We start from the raw sequence: 16,274 nt of genomic DNA, 5'->3' as shown, positions 1-16,274 counted from the left end.
TGTTTCTATAATTTCTTTTCAACTTTATCTCCATCATGTAAACATTTTCCTCTCTAGCCTGTACTATTTTTTCTAAAATGGATTGATATAATTTTCTTGTCCAAAAGTGAACCACTACTATGTTTGTAATAAGTTGTTAAAGCATTGATATTATTCCCTAAACCTGTCATTCTTTTATTTGAATTTTTTTGTGAGTAGGGATATGCACTGTTCACAGGCTTCATGAGATATTGTTAGAAGAATCCGTTCTTGTCACTACTGGTTGAGAATTGCTGTTGCTATGAAACACATTAGAAGTGAATTGAAAATATGGCATAGGTCATTATTTGCAAATGAAGACTAATGGCACTAATTCCCCAGTAGAAACAGATTCTGATTGAGCAAGAAGCATAAAAGCAAGAAGAAACAGATGGCTCTCCAAAAAAGTCACAGTGCAAATACATTACAGATTTGGAGTTCACTCCAAAGTACTTGTGCAATAGCATTATATCATCACCAATCCAGCTTAGATTTGATGCTACAAAATGCAGGGGTATGAATTTGGGCTGCAAAATCCGAGGGAATGGTACAGTTTAGGGGGTGAAGAATTTTTGTGCACGAAAGAGGTGCAGGACTTGGGTGTGATCATATGTGATGATCTTAAGGTAGCCAAAGAGGTAGAAAAGGCAATGGCAAAGCTAGAAGGATGCTTGGGTGCATAGGGAGATGAATGGCCAGTAGGAAAAAGGAGGTGATGATGTCCCTGTATACTCATTTAGAATATTGTGTACAATTCTGGAGACCGTACCTTCAAAAAGATATAAACAGGATGGAGTCAGTCCAGAGGCTAACTACTAAAATGGCCAGTGGCCTTCATCAAAATGTGTATGGGGACAGACTTAAAAATTTCAATATGTATACTTTTGAAGAAAGGTGGGAGAAGGGAGATATGATAGAGACATTTAAATACCTACACAACATAAATAACCAGGAGGCGAGTCTCTTTCAAATGAAAGGAAACTCTGGAATGAGGAGACATAGGATGAAGGTGAAAGGGGATAAACTAAAGAGTAACCTGAAGAAAGGGTGGTGAATTTGTGGAACTGCCTCCTGGTGGAAGTGGCAGAGATGAAAACAATATCTGAATTCAAGAGAGCTTGGGACAAGTACGTAGAATCTCTAAGGGAATGATAAAGAGATGAGATGGCATGGATGGATAGACTGGATAGTTGATATGGAGGGGGATAATCGAACAGGGGCGCCCATCTCTAAGGACAACCCTGTAAAGGGGCGGGGCAACCCGTATTATCGAAACAAGATGGATGTCCATCTTTCGTTTCAATAATACGGTCGGGGACGCCCAAATCATGAAATTCAGGCCGACCTTAGAGATGGTCGTCCCCGGTTTTCGGCGATAATGGAAAGTGAGGACGTCCATTTCAAAAATGACCAAATCCAAGCCATTTGGTCACGGGAGGAGCCAGCATTTGTAGTGCACTGGTCCCACTAACTGAATGGAAAAAGCCCTTCCCTTACAGATCCGGGCATGCATGAAGGAAATTGCATGCAAATGAGCTGCTTGCTGTTAGCACATTTACACACGATTTCCTTCCTAAGGAGGGGAAGCGATGGCAGTAGAGGATGTCCAAAATGTCAATGTTTGTGAGAAGGACATCCAAGCCTGCTATGCTTCTGACACCCTTTTTATTTATTTGGATTTTGGATTGCAAGTAGCAGCAGTGGGATTTGAACTGCCCACCGCTAGACTGCAAGACCAGTGCTCTAACCACTAGGCCACTCCTCCACTCTACTCCACTCCCTTGAAATTTGGCCATCCCTGTGGGGAGGGGGGTAGTTGAGGACGTCCAAAATGTTTGAAAGAAGGACGTCCATGCCTTTGTTATGCCTCTGCTGACACACACATACCTCCCCCCCAGGGACCTGCATACTGCCCCCCCCCCCCCCCCACAGGGATGGCCAAATTTCAAGGGAGTGGAGTAGAGTGGAGGAGTGGTTAGAACATTGGTCTTGCAATCCAGAGATGGTCAGTTCAAATCCTGCTGCTACGTGTAATCCAAATAAATAATTAAAAAGGGTGTTGGAGGCATAGCAAAGGCATAGGTGTCCTTCTCACAGAAACACCCACATTTTGAACAGGCATAGCAAAGGACATACTCTAAAAATAGACAAAAGTTTTTGAAGTTGTTTCTTTCAAGGTAGGAGGTGGTTAGTGACCACTGGGGAAGTCAGGGGAGGTCATCCCCGATTCCCTCCGGTGGTCATCTGGTCAGTTCAGGCACCTTTTTGATGCTTGGTCATGAGAAAAAATGGACCATGTAAAGTCGGCCAAATGCTTGTCAGGGACGCCCTTCTTTTTTCCATCTGTTAACCACGCCCCCTTCCCGCCTTCTGTACACTGCCGACATGCCCCCTTGAACTTTGGTTGTCCCCACGACGGAAAGCAGTTGAGGACGCCCAAAATCGGCTTTCAATTATGCCAATTTGGACGACCTTAGGAGAAGGACGCCCATCTCCCGATCTGTGTCGGAAGATGGGCACCCTTCTCCTTCGAAAATTAGCAGGATGGTCTTTGCCTACATATCGGATGGGTTGGAGTGGGCTTCAACAGCAACTCTAGTAATTATGAAGAAGGGCCAGTGCCAGGCAGATTTCTAATAGTCTGAGTCCCAAAAATGGGAAAGATAGAATGTGTATTTGATACCACATTTGTATCATATGCTATCAGTGTAAGTAGGGAAGACATCTTAAAGAGGAACTTAGTGAGTAAAATTGCTAACTGGTAATACTGTTGGGTTCGTTGGCTCAGTCATAAATTGATAATGAATTTAAATGTTGGGCAGACTGGATGGACCATGCAGTATGTTACTATGATTAGGCAAACTAGTTTGATCCTATCTTTACCTCTTATCATTCTTTATGTTACAAGGTGCCTTTCATGTCCCAGGAGTGCCACTGTGAAATTTAGAACAAAATTGTTGGGGTTTTGTTCAAATTGTGAGGTCTGACAGATTTTCTTTCGTTCTTGTTTCAGATCATATTACCTGGAATGATTACCCTGCAAGTTATTCCTTTCCGTTTGTCTGTAAATACCAACTAAGGAACAGGTAAAGGAGCCTCATTCCTCCATAACATCTACTATGATGGTTTAGAAATGCTATTTTCTGAAGCATTTTGTTACAAATATGTTAATTGCAGGCTGCTTTTGTGCTTTCAGACCATTCTGCTGATCCTGTAAATCTGTTCCGGAAATAAATATGAATCAAAAGGATTCTTTATTTTCATATATTATCACCAAGAGATATGAATAGTATCTAGCTTAAAATTTGGAGGTAATTTGCTAATTTCTCCAGAGGTGCAACCTGGCAAATAAGGTTTGGCAATTCACTCCAGAAGAAGGATCTGTTCAATTGAGCACATATAAGTGAACTTCATGTAAATGAGCAAACAGTGAAGAAAAATATACCCACTCTGCTCCAAAACTCTCATAGGCCTTTATTTAGTAAATTGCATTTGGGTTTCTTATGCTTGTTAATTGGAAACTTGGAACTCTAAAAGCAATTAACATGCTGCCTTAATATAATTGCCGCACACTGACTGCCGTGTTAAACACCTAGCTTTACATTTCATGTTATGATGTGGGGAAGAGATGGGGAGTGCTCCTCACACTTAATGTGAGTGTTAACATATGTTAGCTAGAAAAGTAGTTGTGTATTTAACCAGATTTCATATTAATAGCTACACTATTACTGCCAGATACTATACAGATTACCCAAAGTTGGGCGCACAATTTAGGGCATGGATGCCAGATCTATGCATAAACTAATTATCTAATCTGACATGTTGATTGGCATTAATTAGGATTTACACATAGATCTGCCCTATTCTATGACATGTGTACCTAATTTTCATATTGCAGAACTCTAAATGGAGATGGCCATGGGAGGGGCATAGGTGGGTTAGGGGCATTCCCAGAATTTAGGTGCCATGTTATAAAATACTGTGATTTGCACGCCTAGCTGAGATAAGTTGGGTGCTAGCATTTACACCAGGTTTTTGGCAGACATAAATGCTGGTGCCCAAAGTTAGGCGTGAAATGCACAATAAACTAGTATTCTATAAAGAGTGCTTAGTGAGGATCACTTTGGTGCATAACACTGGGACTGAATTCCACCCTTAGCGGTAAATTCTATGAGTAGCACCTAAAACTTTAACGCTCTTAAGGCTAGATTCTATATATATTGTGTCTGAAAATTCTGCACAGAAAAAGACTATGTACATTAAGTACATAAATACATAAGTATTGCCATACTGGGAAAGACCAAAGGTCCATCAAGCCCAGCATCCTGTTTCCAACAGTGGCCAATCCAGGTCACAAATACCTGACAAGATTCCAAAAAAGTACAAAACATTTTATACTGCTTATCCCAGAAATAGTGGATTTTCCCCAAGTCCATTTAATAACGGTCTATGGACTTTTCCTTTAGGAAGCCGTCCAAATCTTTTTAAAACTCCGCTAAGCTAACCGCCTTTACCACATGCTCTGGCAACGAATTCCAGAGTTTAATTACACGTTGAGTGAAGAAAACATTTCTCTGATTCGTTTTAAATTTACTACATTGTAGCTTCATCGCATGCCCCCTAGTCCTAGTATTTTTGGAAAGCATAAACAGATGCTTCACATCTACCCGTTCAACTCCACTCATTATTTTATAGACCTCTATCATATCTCCCCTCAGCCATCTTTTCTCCAAGCTGAAGAGCCCTTGCCGCTTTAGCCTTTCCTCATAGGGAAGTCGTCCCATCCCTTTTAACATTTTCGTCGCCCTTCTCTGCACCTTTTCTAATTCCACTAGATCTTTTTTGAGATGTGGCGAGCAGAATTGAACACAATATTTCAGGTGCTGTTATAGAATACAAGTGAAACTCAGTAACAGGGCACCTATAATCTAGGCAGCTGCATTTACACCAGGTACGTGGTATAATTGTGGCCAAGGTGTGTAACTTACAGTATTTTGTAGGTGGCTGTATGAGTGGCAGCTTCACCCATGCTCCAACCCTGTATGCCCCCTCTTTGCATTTAGGCATCCTGTCACTTAGGCGTGCCCTTACAGAATAATGCTTAAGTGGAATATTGACATTGTTCAAACATCAGTGTTAGTATTCTGTACATTTATGCGCATGTGGGGAATTCAGTAAATGGTGCCCTCAGGTAGGCGCTGACATGATCGGTGCTAGCCTGGTATTCTGCAAAGGACGCATACTAGCTTTTTTTTTTTTTGGGGGGGGGGGGGTTGCTGGGTTCTTGAAGCCTGGATTGGCCGCTGTCGGAGACAGGATGCTGGGCTTGATGGACCCTTGGTCTTTTCCCAGTATGGCGGTGCTTATGTACTTATGTCTTTTTACTAAGCAGCGGTAAACCTACTGTGGGATTGCCGTGCGGCAATACGGAACTACCAACTTGGGTGCCGGCGGTACTTCCACCCCAGCACAGGGTGTTACCCCTGGGTTAGCATGGAAGCCAGCCAGAAACACAACAGGATCAACATGAACATACCCAAATCTCCACTACCCAAGCTGCAAAGGACTCAAATACAAATCAACCTATGCATCCAGCTTTTCCTACATAAGCACACAACTATGGAACGCATTACCAAAAGCCATGAAAACAACTTATGATTACCTAAACTTCTGGAAATCATTAAAAACTAACCTGTTCAAAAAGGCATACCCTACCGACCCAACTTAAATACCTGTACCCTGCAACACAACGAAACCAAAGCTCGTAATAGACATATAATAACTCTTCCTCTCTACAATTCCTTAATGTGTCTGTACATACGAACCTTATTCTACCACAACATTACTGTATTTGTTCATACCGGAATTGGCGAACGCCTTTACTATGTAAGCCACACTGAGCCTGCAAATAGGTGGGAAAATGTGGGATACAAATGTAACAAATAAATAAATTATTGCCACCTCAGTGGGTGATGGTAAGTGCTTCCCTCTGCCCCCCCCCCCCCCCCCACGCCAAAATGGCTATGTGGTAAGTGCGAACTTACTACATGGTCATTTCATTGTTGGCCATTTTTACCCACTGCAGTAAAACGGACCCTAGCACGTGGCAAAAACTGCCACTGCCGCTCGTGCAGGGCCCCTTTTACTGCAGCTTAGTAAAAGGGCCCATTACTGCAAGTCGGGTGCCAGAGTTAGGCCTGCTGAAAGCTGGGTGTAATGCTAGTGCCCAGCTCAGGCGTGGAAATGACAGTATTCTATAACATTGCACATAAATTCTGGGAGCACCTCTGAGCTGCCCCTGCTCCTCCCAGGTTCAAAGAACAGCAATCAAAATGATAAAAGGAATGGAACTCCTCTCATATGAGGAAAGGCTAGAGAGGTTAGGGCTCTTCACTTTGAAAAAGAGATGGATGAGTGGAGATATGATTGAGATCTACAAAATCCTGAGCGGCATAGGCGCCCGGTATAAGAGGCTTGGAGAGGTTAAGCCTCCCCCCTGCTGCAGCAGAATGGATCAGCTGTGGAGTCCAGCTGCTCTGAGGGGATTAAATTGTTGATTTACCTCCATCCTCACAGCAGGAGCTGCAGTGAAAGCCCTCTAGCAGTTGTAGAAATTGGTTTATGGTTTGTTTACCTTACTGCTGGGAAAGCGGGGGGGGGGGGGGGGGGGGGGGGGGGGTGTCCTAGGTTGCCAGGGAGATATTTAACGAGGATGACTTCCTGACCTGCACTGAGGACAGATAGCAGCAGAAAGGATACTGGGCCAGCATGATCAGAAAAGGTCACTAGACAACAAAGGTAGAAAAGATAATTTTATTTTCATTATAGTGTTTGGAATACGTCCACTTTGAGAATCAGGTGCTCAACATTAAAAGTTTATATTTATTTACTTATTTATGGCATTTTATCCCACATTAAACATGAATTAGGGTGCTTTGTGGCTCTACATGAGAATTGTGATGATATGATCCCTTGTTTCATATTGTTGACAGTCTGCATTTTCCGTATGGGTGGTATATTGGTGTATTAGGTCTGCCCAGTGTAATATTTATGGTACAGTAAGGTTCTGAGTGTGTTTTTGGACAAAGTTGTGCATAGTGTTTTGCAGTTGAGCGATTGTGGTTAGAATATGCTTTGAGCAGCCACTTTATTCTTTGACATATGATACATATCTAATATCTAAATTTAATAAAAGGTATTGTGACTTTTATTTTTATTTATTTATTTTTTCTGCGTGTTATCAGACAATTATGGATTTAAGCTCCACCCCTGGCCCCACCCCTAACCCCACCCCCTTTAGCCTCCCCAAACAGTTGGGCCACCGACCGCCTATGCTGAGCGGTATAGAAGGAGTAGAAGTAAATTGATTTTTTACTTGTTCCTAAAGTACAAAGACTAGGAGACACTCGAGGAAGTTACATTTAAAGCAAATAGGAGGAAATATTTTTTCACTCAATGAATATTTAAGCTCTGGAACTCTTTGCCGGAGGATGAGGTAACAGCAGTTAGCGTATCTGGGTTTCAAAAAGGTTTGGACAAATTCCTGGAGGAAAAGTCCATAGTCTGCTATTGAGACAGACATGGGAAGCAACTGCTTGCCCTGGGATTTGTAGTATGGAGTGTTGCCATGATTTGGATTTCTTCCATGTATTTGTGACATGGCTTGGCTACTGTTTGGAAAACAGGATACTGGGCTAGATGGACCATTGGTCTGACTCAGTGTGACTAGTCTTATGTTCTTATGCTTTTATGGCCACACCCCCTTTGAAGTTGCATGTCATAAAAATTAGGTGTGCTTGTTATAGAAAAGGCCACAGGCTAGTGTAACTCCAAATTATTGCCGATTGATTGACCATTAATGCCTGATTAAATCAGTGCCAAAAGTTACACACCCAACTTTAGGCACCATTTACTGAATTAACTCCATAATGCACACATAAATCTAAGTGCCCCATCATAGAATTGCCCCTTTAGGGCTAGATTCTAATTATGATGCCTAAAAAATCTGCACTGAAAAAGTATTCTAGAAACGACACCTAAAATTAGGCATGGTTTATATAATATGTCTAAATTTAGGTATAGTTTCTAGAATTCATCCAGCTCCCGTTTCCTGCAGCTATATTTAGTTGTGGCCATGTATGCCAACTAAAACGTGGTATGAATGCTGATGCTTAAGCTACGCACAGAATGGGCCTATTCTATAACACTGCACATAAATTCAAGGAACGCCCATGTCCCTCCCATGCCCCACCGAAGGCCACGCTCCTTTTCAAATCTGCATCTTAGAATTTATGTGCATCAACCGCAACCCCCCCTGCCACCGCCGCCCGTCCCTGCTCCACCACCGCATCATCAGGTACCTTGTTTGCTGGCGGGGGTTCTCAATCCCTACCATCAAATGTAGAGGGGGCCAGGGCATAATCTGTGGGGGCCCATGCCCCCGTGGCCCCATGTAGCAACGCCCCTGGTCCTCATTATTGCTTGTAAGTGCTGTTATCAGTGCTCATTAACTTGTTAAGTTTGTTAAATAATGTGCATTGTTATAGAATCTGAGTCCATTTTGGTGCGGATCTCTAGGCGTGCTATATAGAATCCGGGGCTATGCGCTGACTGCAAATATTTAGCAGGAGATAGCCGGCTATCCCCCACTGAATATTCACAGATAGCCATTCCTGGATTGTTAAATAGCACTGAATATTGGGTGGTATGAATTGAGAGTTAAGGAAATAAGGGGCCCTTTTACTAAGCTATGTTGGCACCAACGCACACACAATGCGCATCAGGTTGGAGTTACTGCCTAGCTACCATGTGGCCTGGGTGGTAAATTCATTATTTACGTGCATTGCAAAATTTTATTTTATTTTCCGGTGGGCGGCAAGAACCAGGCGGTAATTGGCATTGTACACGTGTTGACGATTACCGCGCAAGACCGTACCGCTAAGTGAATGGGTGGCGGTAAGGTCTCAGACCCAAAATGGACGCACACCAATTTTGATTTTGCTGCACATCCATTTTCGGCAAAAAAAAGAGACCTTTTTTACAGGCTCACTGAAAAATGGATCTGCACACGTCCAAAACACGCGCCTACACTAGCACAGCCCATTTGTCAATGCACCTTAGTAAAAGGACCCTTAAATATCTATACCCTTGAGAACAGAAAGAATCAGAGGTTTAATGATAGGAGACATTCAAATACCTCAAAGATATAAATAATGTTTAGGGTCCCAAGTCAATGAAGATGTAGCTAAATATCTTCTGAGACAAGAGCTTTGTGAGAACGTATTAAAAAAAAATCATGATTACCAGCTTTTTATACTTACCCAAACTGTGCACAAGTAACAAAAGAAAGTAGCATTGAGATGTTTTGTATTTAGTTCTAGAACTGATTAAGGACAAGCATGATATAGATTCTTACTAAAATAGGGTAAAGGAGTCCAGATACTGGTTTACACTACAAACATTGTAGCAGCCTGATGCCCAATCCAGAATAAAAATCAGTTTTCAGTGGAGTTTAGAACAAGAACTGCATCGTTCCATTCTTTATTGGTAGACTTATTTATGTTGTTATTTTATGGTAAGTCCTAATCCTTCTTTCCCATTCTCCAGAATATGCTGCGATTCTGGCTACTAATTCCAGTGGAACCTTCAGTTGATTCAGATACTGAAACATCAGCTGAAGTGAAAAGGATGTCAGATGCAGAGTGAAATGCATGCGTACTGCAGAAGGCCATTAACAGATTGATGCGTGTACCCGAGGCTGTACCTTATAAACAGCATTTCAACATTCATATTTGTATGACCACTTTACAATCAACGTAACATTATAATGATTTAACAGGATGGTGAAAATGATGGTTAAAAGTGCTTAAAACCTGTGAATCAGCTTCTTTACACAGGGGTAAAAAGTCAAGCTGCTTCTGTTATAAATCTTGTGAGTAATTTTTACCCATGGGGTTTAGACAATAATCAAAGTAAAACCAAGCCAAATGGGTAGTTCTGATTTTGCTATTTCAAATAAAAAAAGTTCCCTCTAAGATTTGCATCTGCTTCTGCTCTGTATAGTTGTTTGAATGGCAACAGCACACATAGGTTTAAATAACCACTGTTATGAACATTATTCCTCTCTCCACCCTCCAAAAGATCTGCAGAATGATACACATTTTTGGTAACAGACATGCTGGTCAGTATTCAAAGCCCCATTTCTAGGAGTAAAATAGTTTTCTTAAGTCTTTGGAATAGTTTTTGAATATTGACTTCAGAAGTTTGAAGCAGTGCATCTTTTGCCCAAAGATTTCCATTTCTTTCAACTTCGACAAGAGAATTCCCGCCTCCCCCTCCCCCCAAAAAGGTGCACCAGTGAAAACTCAGGTAAGAAGCCTAATATTAAGCTGAAACATAGTAACATAGTAACATAGTAGATGACGGCAGAAAAAGACCTGCACGGTCCATCCAGTCTGCCCAACAAGACAACTCATGTGTGCTACTTTTGTGTATACCCTACTTTGATTTGTACCTGTGCTCTTCAGGGCACAGACCGTATAAGTCTGCCCAGCACTAGCCCCGCCTCCCAACCACCGGCTCTGGCATAGACCGTATAAGTCTGCCCAGCACTATCCCCGCCTCCCACCACCGGCTCTGGCACAGACCGTATAAGTCTGCCCAGCGCTATCCCTGCCTCCCAACCTCCAGTCCCGCCTCCCTCCACTGGCTCTGGCACAGACCGTATAAGTCTGCCCCGCACTATCCCCGCCTCCCAACCTCCAGCCCCGCCTCCCACTACCGGCTCTGCTATCCAATCTCGGTTAAGCTCCTGAGGATCCTTTCCTTCTGAACAGGATTCCTTTATGTTTATCCCACGCATGTTTGAATTCCGTTACCGTTTTCCTCTCCACCACCTCCCGCGGGAGGGCATTCCAAGCATCCACCACTCTCTCCGTGAAGAAATACTTCCTGACATTTTTCTTGAGTCTGCCCCCCTTCAATCTCATTTCATGTCCTCTCGTTCTACCGCCTTCGTATCTCCGGAAAAGGTTCGTTTGCGGATTAATACCTTTCAAATATTTGAACGTCTGTATCATATCACCCCTGTTTCTCCTTTCCTCCAGGGTATACATGTTCAGGTCAGCAAGTCTCTCCTCATACGTCTTGTTACGCAAATCCCATACCATTCTCGTAGCTTTTCTTTGCACCGCTTCGATTCTTTTTACATCCTTAGCAAGATACGGCCTCCAAAACTGAACACAATACTCTAGATGGGGCCTCACGAACGACTTAAACAGAGGCATCAACACCCCCTTTCTTCTGCTGGTCACACCTCTCTCTATACAGCCCAACAACCTTCTAGATACAGCCACCGCCTTGTCACACTGTTTCGTCACCTTCAAATCTTCAGATACTATCACCCCAAGGTCCCTCTCCCCGTCTGAACCTATCAGACTCTCGCCACCTAACACATACGTCTCCCGTGGATTTCTATTCCCTAAGTGCATCACTTTGCATTTCTTCGCATTGAATTTTAATTGCCAGACCTTAGACCATTGTTCTAGCTTCTTCAAATCCTTTTTCATGTTTTCCACTCCCTCCGGGGTGTCCACTCTGTTACAGATCTTAGTATCATCCGCAAATAGGCAAACTTTACCTTCTAACCCTTCGGCAAGGTCACTCACAAATATATTGAACAGAATTGGCCCCAGCACCGATCCTTGAGGCACTCCACTACTCACCTTTCCCTCCTCCGAGCTAACTCCATTCACCACCACCCTCTGGCGTCTGTCCGTCAACCAGTTCCTAATCCAGTTCACCACTTTAGGTCCTATCTTCAGCCCATCCAGTTTATTTAAGAGCCTCCTGTGGGGAACCGTGTCAAAAGCTTTGCTGAAATCTAAGTAGATTACGTCCATAGCTCGTCCCTGATTCAAGTCTCCTGTCACCCAATCAAAAAACTCAATGAGATTCGTTTGGCATGATTTCCCTTTGGTAAAACCATGTTGTCTCGGATCTTGCAACTTATTGGCTGAAAGTGGATGTATTTCCTTTTCAGCCTTCAGAGAAAATTGAAGTTTGGCAGAAAGATCCTATAAGTCCTTTCCAAGCTGTACATACAGACACACTTGAAGGCTTTTTGCACATTTTATCACATTAAATATATCACAGTATTTCTTTTCCCACTTGCTTTCATATTCTTTCCTTTGCATCTTCTACATGGGCTCATGACATTTATGACTCAGTGGTTTGAAGGATTTTTAAGGCACAGGGTTTGTAGGGTTCAGAAGGGGCAACAAAAATCGGAATCAAGGGTTCCTATGGTTGGAGTTCCACAGGACTCCCCCCATCCCCAATTCTTTTAAATATTTGAATGATGACTCTAGAGAGGTTTTTTTTTTAATTTCTCCATGGACAATACGTACCTGTATGCAGATGATATTACCATTATTCTCCCACTCCCACTACTAAATTCTGTTAAGGAAGGTATCGATGAAATAACGAAAAACTTTAATATAATGGAACAGTAGGCTGCCCGATATAAGTTGAAGTTAAATACTAGCAAGACAAAGATAGCATAATCTAAAAGCCGATTTTGGGCGTCTTCAACTGCTTTCCATTGCGGGGACGACCAAAATTCACGGGGGCGTGTCAGCACCGTACCGAAGGCGGGACTGGGCGTGATTTAGAGATGGGTGCGCTCGGCCGATAATGGAAAAAAGAAGGGCATCCCTGACGAGCATTTGGCCGACTTGGTCCATTTTTTTTTTCACGACCAAGTCTCGAAAAGGTGCCCGAACTGACCAGATGACCACTGGAGGGAATCGGGGATGACCTCCCCTTAGTCCCCCAGTGGTCACCAACCCCCTCCCCCCCCCCCAAAAAAAATTTAAAAACATTTTTTCCAGCCTCTATTCCAGCCTCAAATGTCATACCCAGCTCCATCACAGCAGTATGCAGATCCCTGGAGCAGTTTTTAGTGGGTGCAGTGCACTTCAGGCAGGCGGACCCAGGCCCATCCCCCCCTACCTGTTACACTTGTGGTGGCAAGTGTTGAGCCCTCTAACCCCGGTGATGTGCCCTGTCCTCATGGGAACGGGAAGTTATATCAGAGGAGGCAGGATACATCACCAGGAAGGCCGAGGTCCTAAAGCAGCCTGTCTGGATTGCTGTATGGAAGAGATCAAGGCAAGTCAGATGTGTATGTTTATTAAAATTTGTTATACCTCCCTATCTGAACAAACAGGGCAGTTTACAAAAACTTAAAAAGTATAAATAATAAAATCAAAGCAAATAAAGAGAGAAGGAGGTAGAATTCCATTATAACAGGAAAGATAACATGCAAAACAAGAACATTCAGAGCATTAAATAATAACCACCATATCGGAAACCCTAGTCAAGAAATAAAACTTCACTCAGAGTTGGTGCAAATGGCAATAGAGAAGAATTTTTTTAAAATTAGACATTTAAATGTATTAAGAGAGGATTCAGAATGAATAGAAAGGGGCAGATCATTCCAAAGTTTAGGACCAAGGAAGTAGAAAGCAGAGTGTCAAGGAGATTCTAAATGTGCAGATTTTGGTGCAGGAATGACTAAGTGGTGAGAATCAAGTGAACATAAGGATCATGGGGGGGGGGGGGGGTGTAAGGAATAATCAGAGATGGAAGAAAAGAGGGAAGATAAGCCTTATGAACTAAACAGAGCGGTACTCCAAGAGCATGATAGACGGGTCAATAGCAGACACTGGATTTATCCAGAGCCCAAGCCACCTGACCCGCGTACTCTCAGCAGCCGCTTTGGGGGTATACCTCAAGGCTGGATCAGAACAGAGTCTTGCACGGTAGGTCTGAAGCATCATTAATCAATTAAGATCCGAAACCGGGTCTGGACAGACTTTCAGACTAGGAGCTGCACCCAGGCTAAAACCCGGATTGCCCACCGAGGAAAAAGTCCTAGGCTGGAAAGATGATTTTACCGAGCTCATGGCCTTTGCATACTGTCAGGTTTTCAAAGCTGGAACTAGGTTTGTGAGCCCTTGGGCCACTGCCGAGGAGCGGCAGTGGCAGGCAAAACCACCCCACACCAAATACTAGGCAGAACAGGACTGGAACCCCAGACTGGAGTTGCAGCAGAGGCAAACAGGCAGGAATAAGCAGAGCAGGCACAACCGTGACACAAAGTATGAGTGAACAGAATGGAGTCAGTGAAGAGAACAGAAACCTGATTTAAGAACAGAAGAACTATGTTGAGAAAAGGATAGTTGTAAGTCTAATATGACACCCAAATAACGGAAGGAGTTGACTGGTTAGACTGATTGGTTGAAAAGAGTCAAAGGACATGTAGGAATCGGAAGAGAACCAGTAATCCAGCATGCAATGGTCTTGTTAGGGTTGAGAACATTGAACTGCAGGGAGAGAGGAAGGAAAGGGGAAAGAGATGCTGGATGTGGGAAGGGAAATGTGCAGGTGTTTCTCTACTGGATTGGGAGAAGGGGACAACAGGAAGAGGTGTTAAACCCAGGAAGGGGAGGGAAGGGAAGGGAAAGGAAAGGATTGATGGTGGACCAATAGAAGAGGAAGAGAGAGACTGGACTGGGGGAGGAGAAAAGAAGGGGAAAGATAGTGGATGGAAGAGAGTGAGAGAGACATTGCAACATGGGATGAGGGGTGGGAAGAGAGAGGGAGAGATACTGGCCCCAGGGTAGGGGTATAGTTGGAAGGGAAGAGAGAAAGGAGGTACAAACAGATAACATAGATGCTGGCCTGGATATGGGAGGGAATGTACAGATAGGAACACAGAGGGGCAATGCTGGACAGATAAGAGATAGGGATTAACAGGGTTAATGTTGGAGATGGGGGGGAGTTTATAGAGACATACAGGGTCAATGCTGGAGATGGGTGTGGGGATTTGATAGCGACACACAGGATTAATACTGGACAGTGTGGGTGGATAGGGAGATACAGGGTCAATAATGGACAAGGGAGATTAGATAGGGAGATACGGGGTCTATGTTGGACATGGGTGAATAGGGACACAGAGAGGCGATGCTGATGGGGACACTAGGGAAATACAGGAGAGGTCAAGGTACAGACACATTGGGGAGATGCTGAATATAGGGGAGGAAAGGGACACCAGGAGTAGAGGTTGAACATGGAGGGAAGGATAAGTTAAGGAATACAGAGGGGAGATTCTGGACAGGACATATAGGAACACAGAGGGAGGATGGATGGTGCACAAGGAGAGAGAGGAAATGGACAGAAGACCCTGTAAAGACATTTAAAACAGATAAAACAGTACAGGGAATACAATTATCAGACAACAAAGGTAGAAAAAGTATTTTATTATGAATTTATTAATTGAAATGTCAGCTTTTGGAAATTTGCATATTTAATATTTTGCATTTTAGTTTTCATTTCTCTAGTATTGCTGTATATGCAAGTCTGACTTCTTGAGGTCTCCAGATCAGTTTTTTGTCTTTATATATCTATTACTGATCTGTGGTCCCTAGTTTGATATTTGCTGAGGGCCTGTCTGTGTTTTGTGTGTGTGACCAAGGTGGTATTCTGCTACTTTGTAGTGCATGTGTAGAGACCTTATTGTGGTTCTGTTTGTTTTTTGTTTATTTTCACTAGATGGTGTATTGGAGTTTTAGAGTCCAGCATATTATTTACAATGCAGCCTTTTTATGCATAAGATCTGACGTTGGTTGAAGCGGTTGTCTTTATAGCAGACTTGTGTGTGATCAGGTTTAAATTATGAGATGTTGCCTCTTGAGGGATCTATACATACAGTTGAATTGTTTCCATAGATGCATAAGTGGTTTAGTGCTTGAAATAAATGAGTTTAAAATATGTAACATCATCCATGATAGAAATCCATTTTTATGGGTACATGAAGTCATTTTAGGCAAGTAGGGGAGATTAAACAACCATGATGAAATTAGTGGAAAAGGTACAGTATAAGTAAGTGATGTGAACTGAAAGACAATGGGGATGAAGACTGAAGGGTGTAGAGAGAGACAAGAAACAAGACAAAGAAAAATCAATGTCAGTGTAGGAAAGGAAAGAGGAGTGGCCTAGTGGTTAGGGTGGTAGGCTTTGGTCCTGGGGAACAGAGGAACTGAGTTCAATTCCCACTTCAGGCACTTAACCCTCCATTGCCCCATGTAAGCCACATTGAGCCTGCCATGAGTAGGAAAGCACAGGGTACAAATGTAACAAAAAAAAAAGGAAGAAGATAAGAGGAAAAAACAAACAAAAATAAACAGGCAAGA

At 43.0% G+C, this 16,274-nt stretch overlaps 1 protein-coding gene across 3 annotated transcripts in view; it reads left to right on the top strand.

The window, feature by feature from the left end:
- Positions 1–10,054, top strand: part of LOC115482271 (lectin-like) — a 58,337-nt gene extending 48,283 nt beyond the window's left edge. For all 3 annotated transcript variants that reach the window (XM_030221952.1, XM_030221940.1, XM_030221946.1), the window contains exons 7-8: positions 3,032–3,104; positions 9,625–10,054. In XM_030221952.1, coding sequence (XP_030077812.1) covers positions 3,032–3,104; positions 9,625–9,649 — 98 coding nt within the window. In that variant the 3' untranslated portion in view covers positions 9,650–10,054. The remainder of the gene's footprint in view (positions 1–3,031; positions 3,105–9,624) is intronic.
- Positions 10,055–16,274: the final 6,220 nt, after the last annotated feature.

Source organism: Microcaecilia unicolor, chromosome 1 (assembly GCF_901765095.1).
Source record: "Microcaecilia unicolor chromosome 1, aMicUni1.1, whole genome shotgun sequence".
Taxonomy (NCBI): domain Eukaryota; kingdom Metazoa; phylum Chordata; class Amphibia; order Gymnophiona; family Siphonopidae; genus Microcaecilia; species Microcaecilia unicolor.
Note: the sequence above shows the minus strand (reverse complement) of the source record. Positions and strands in the feature narration are given on the sequence as shown.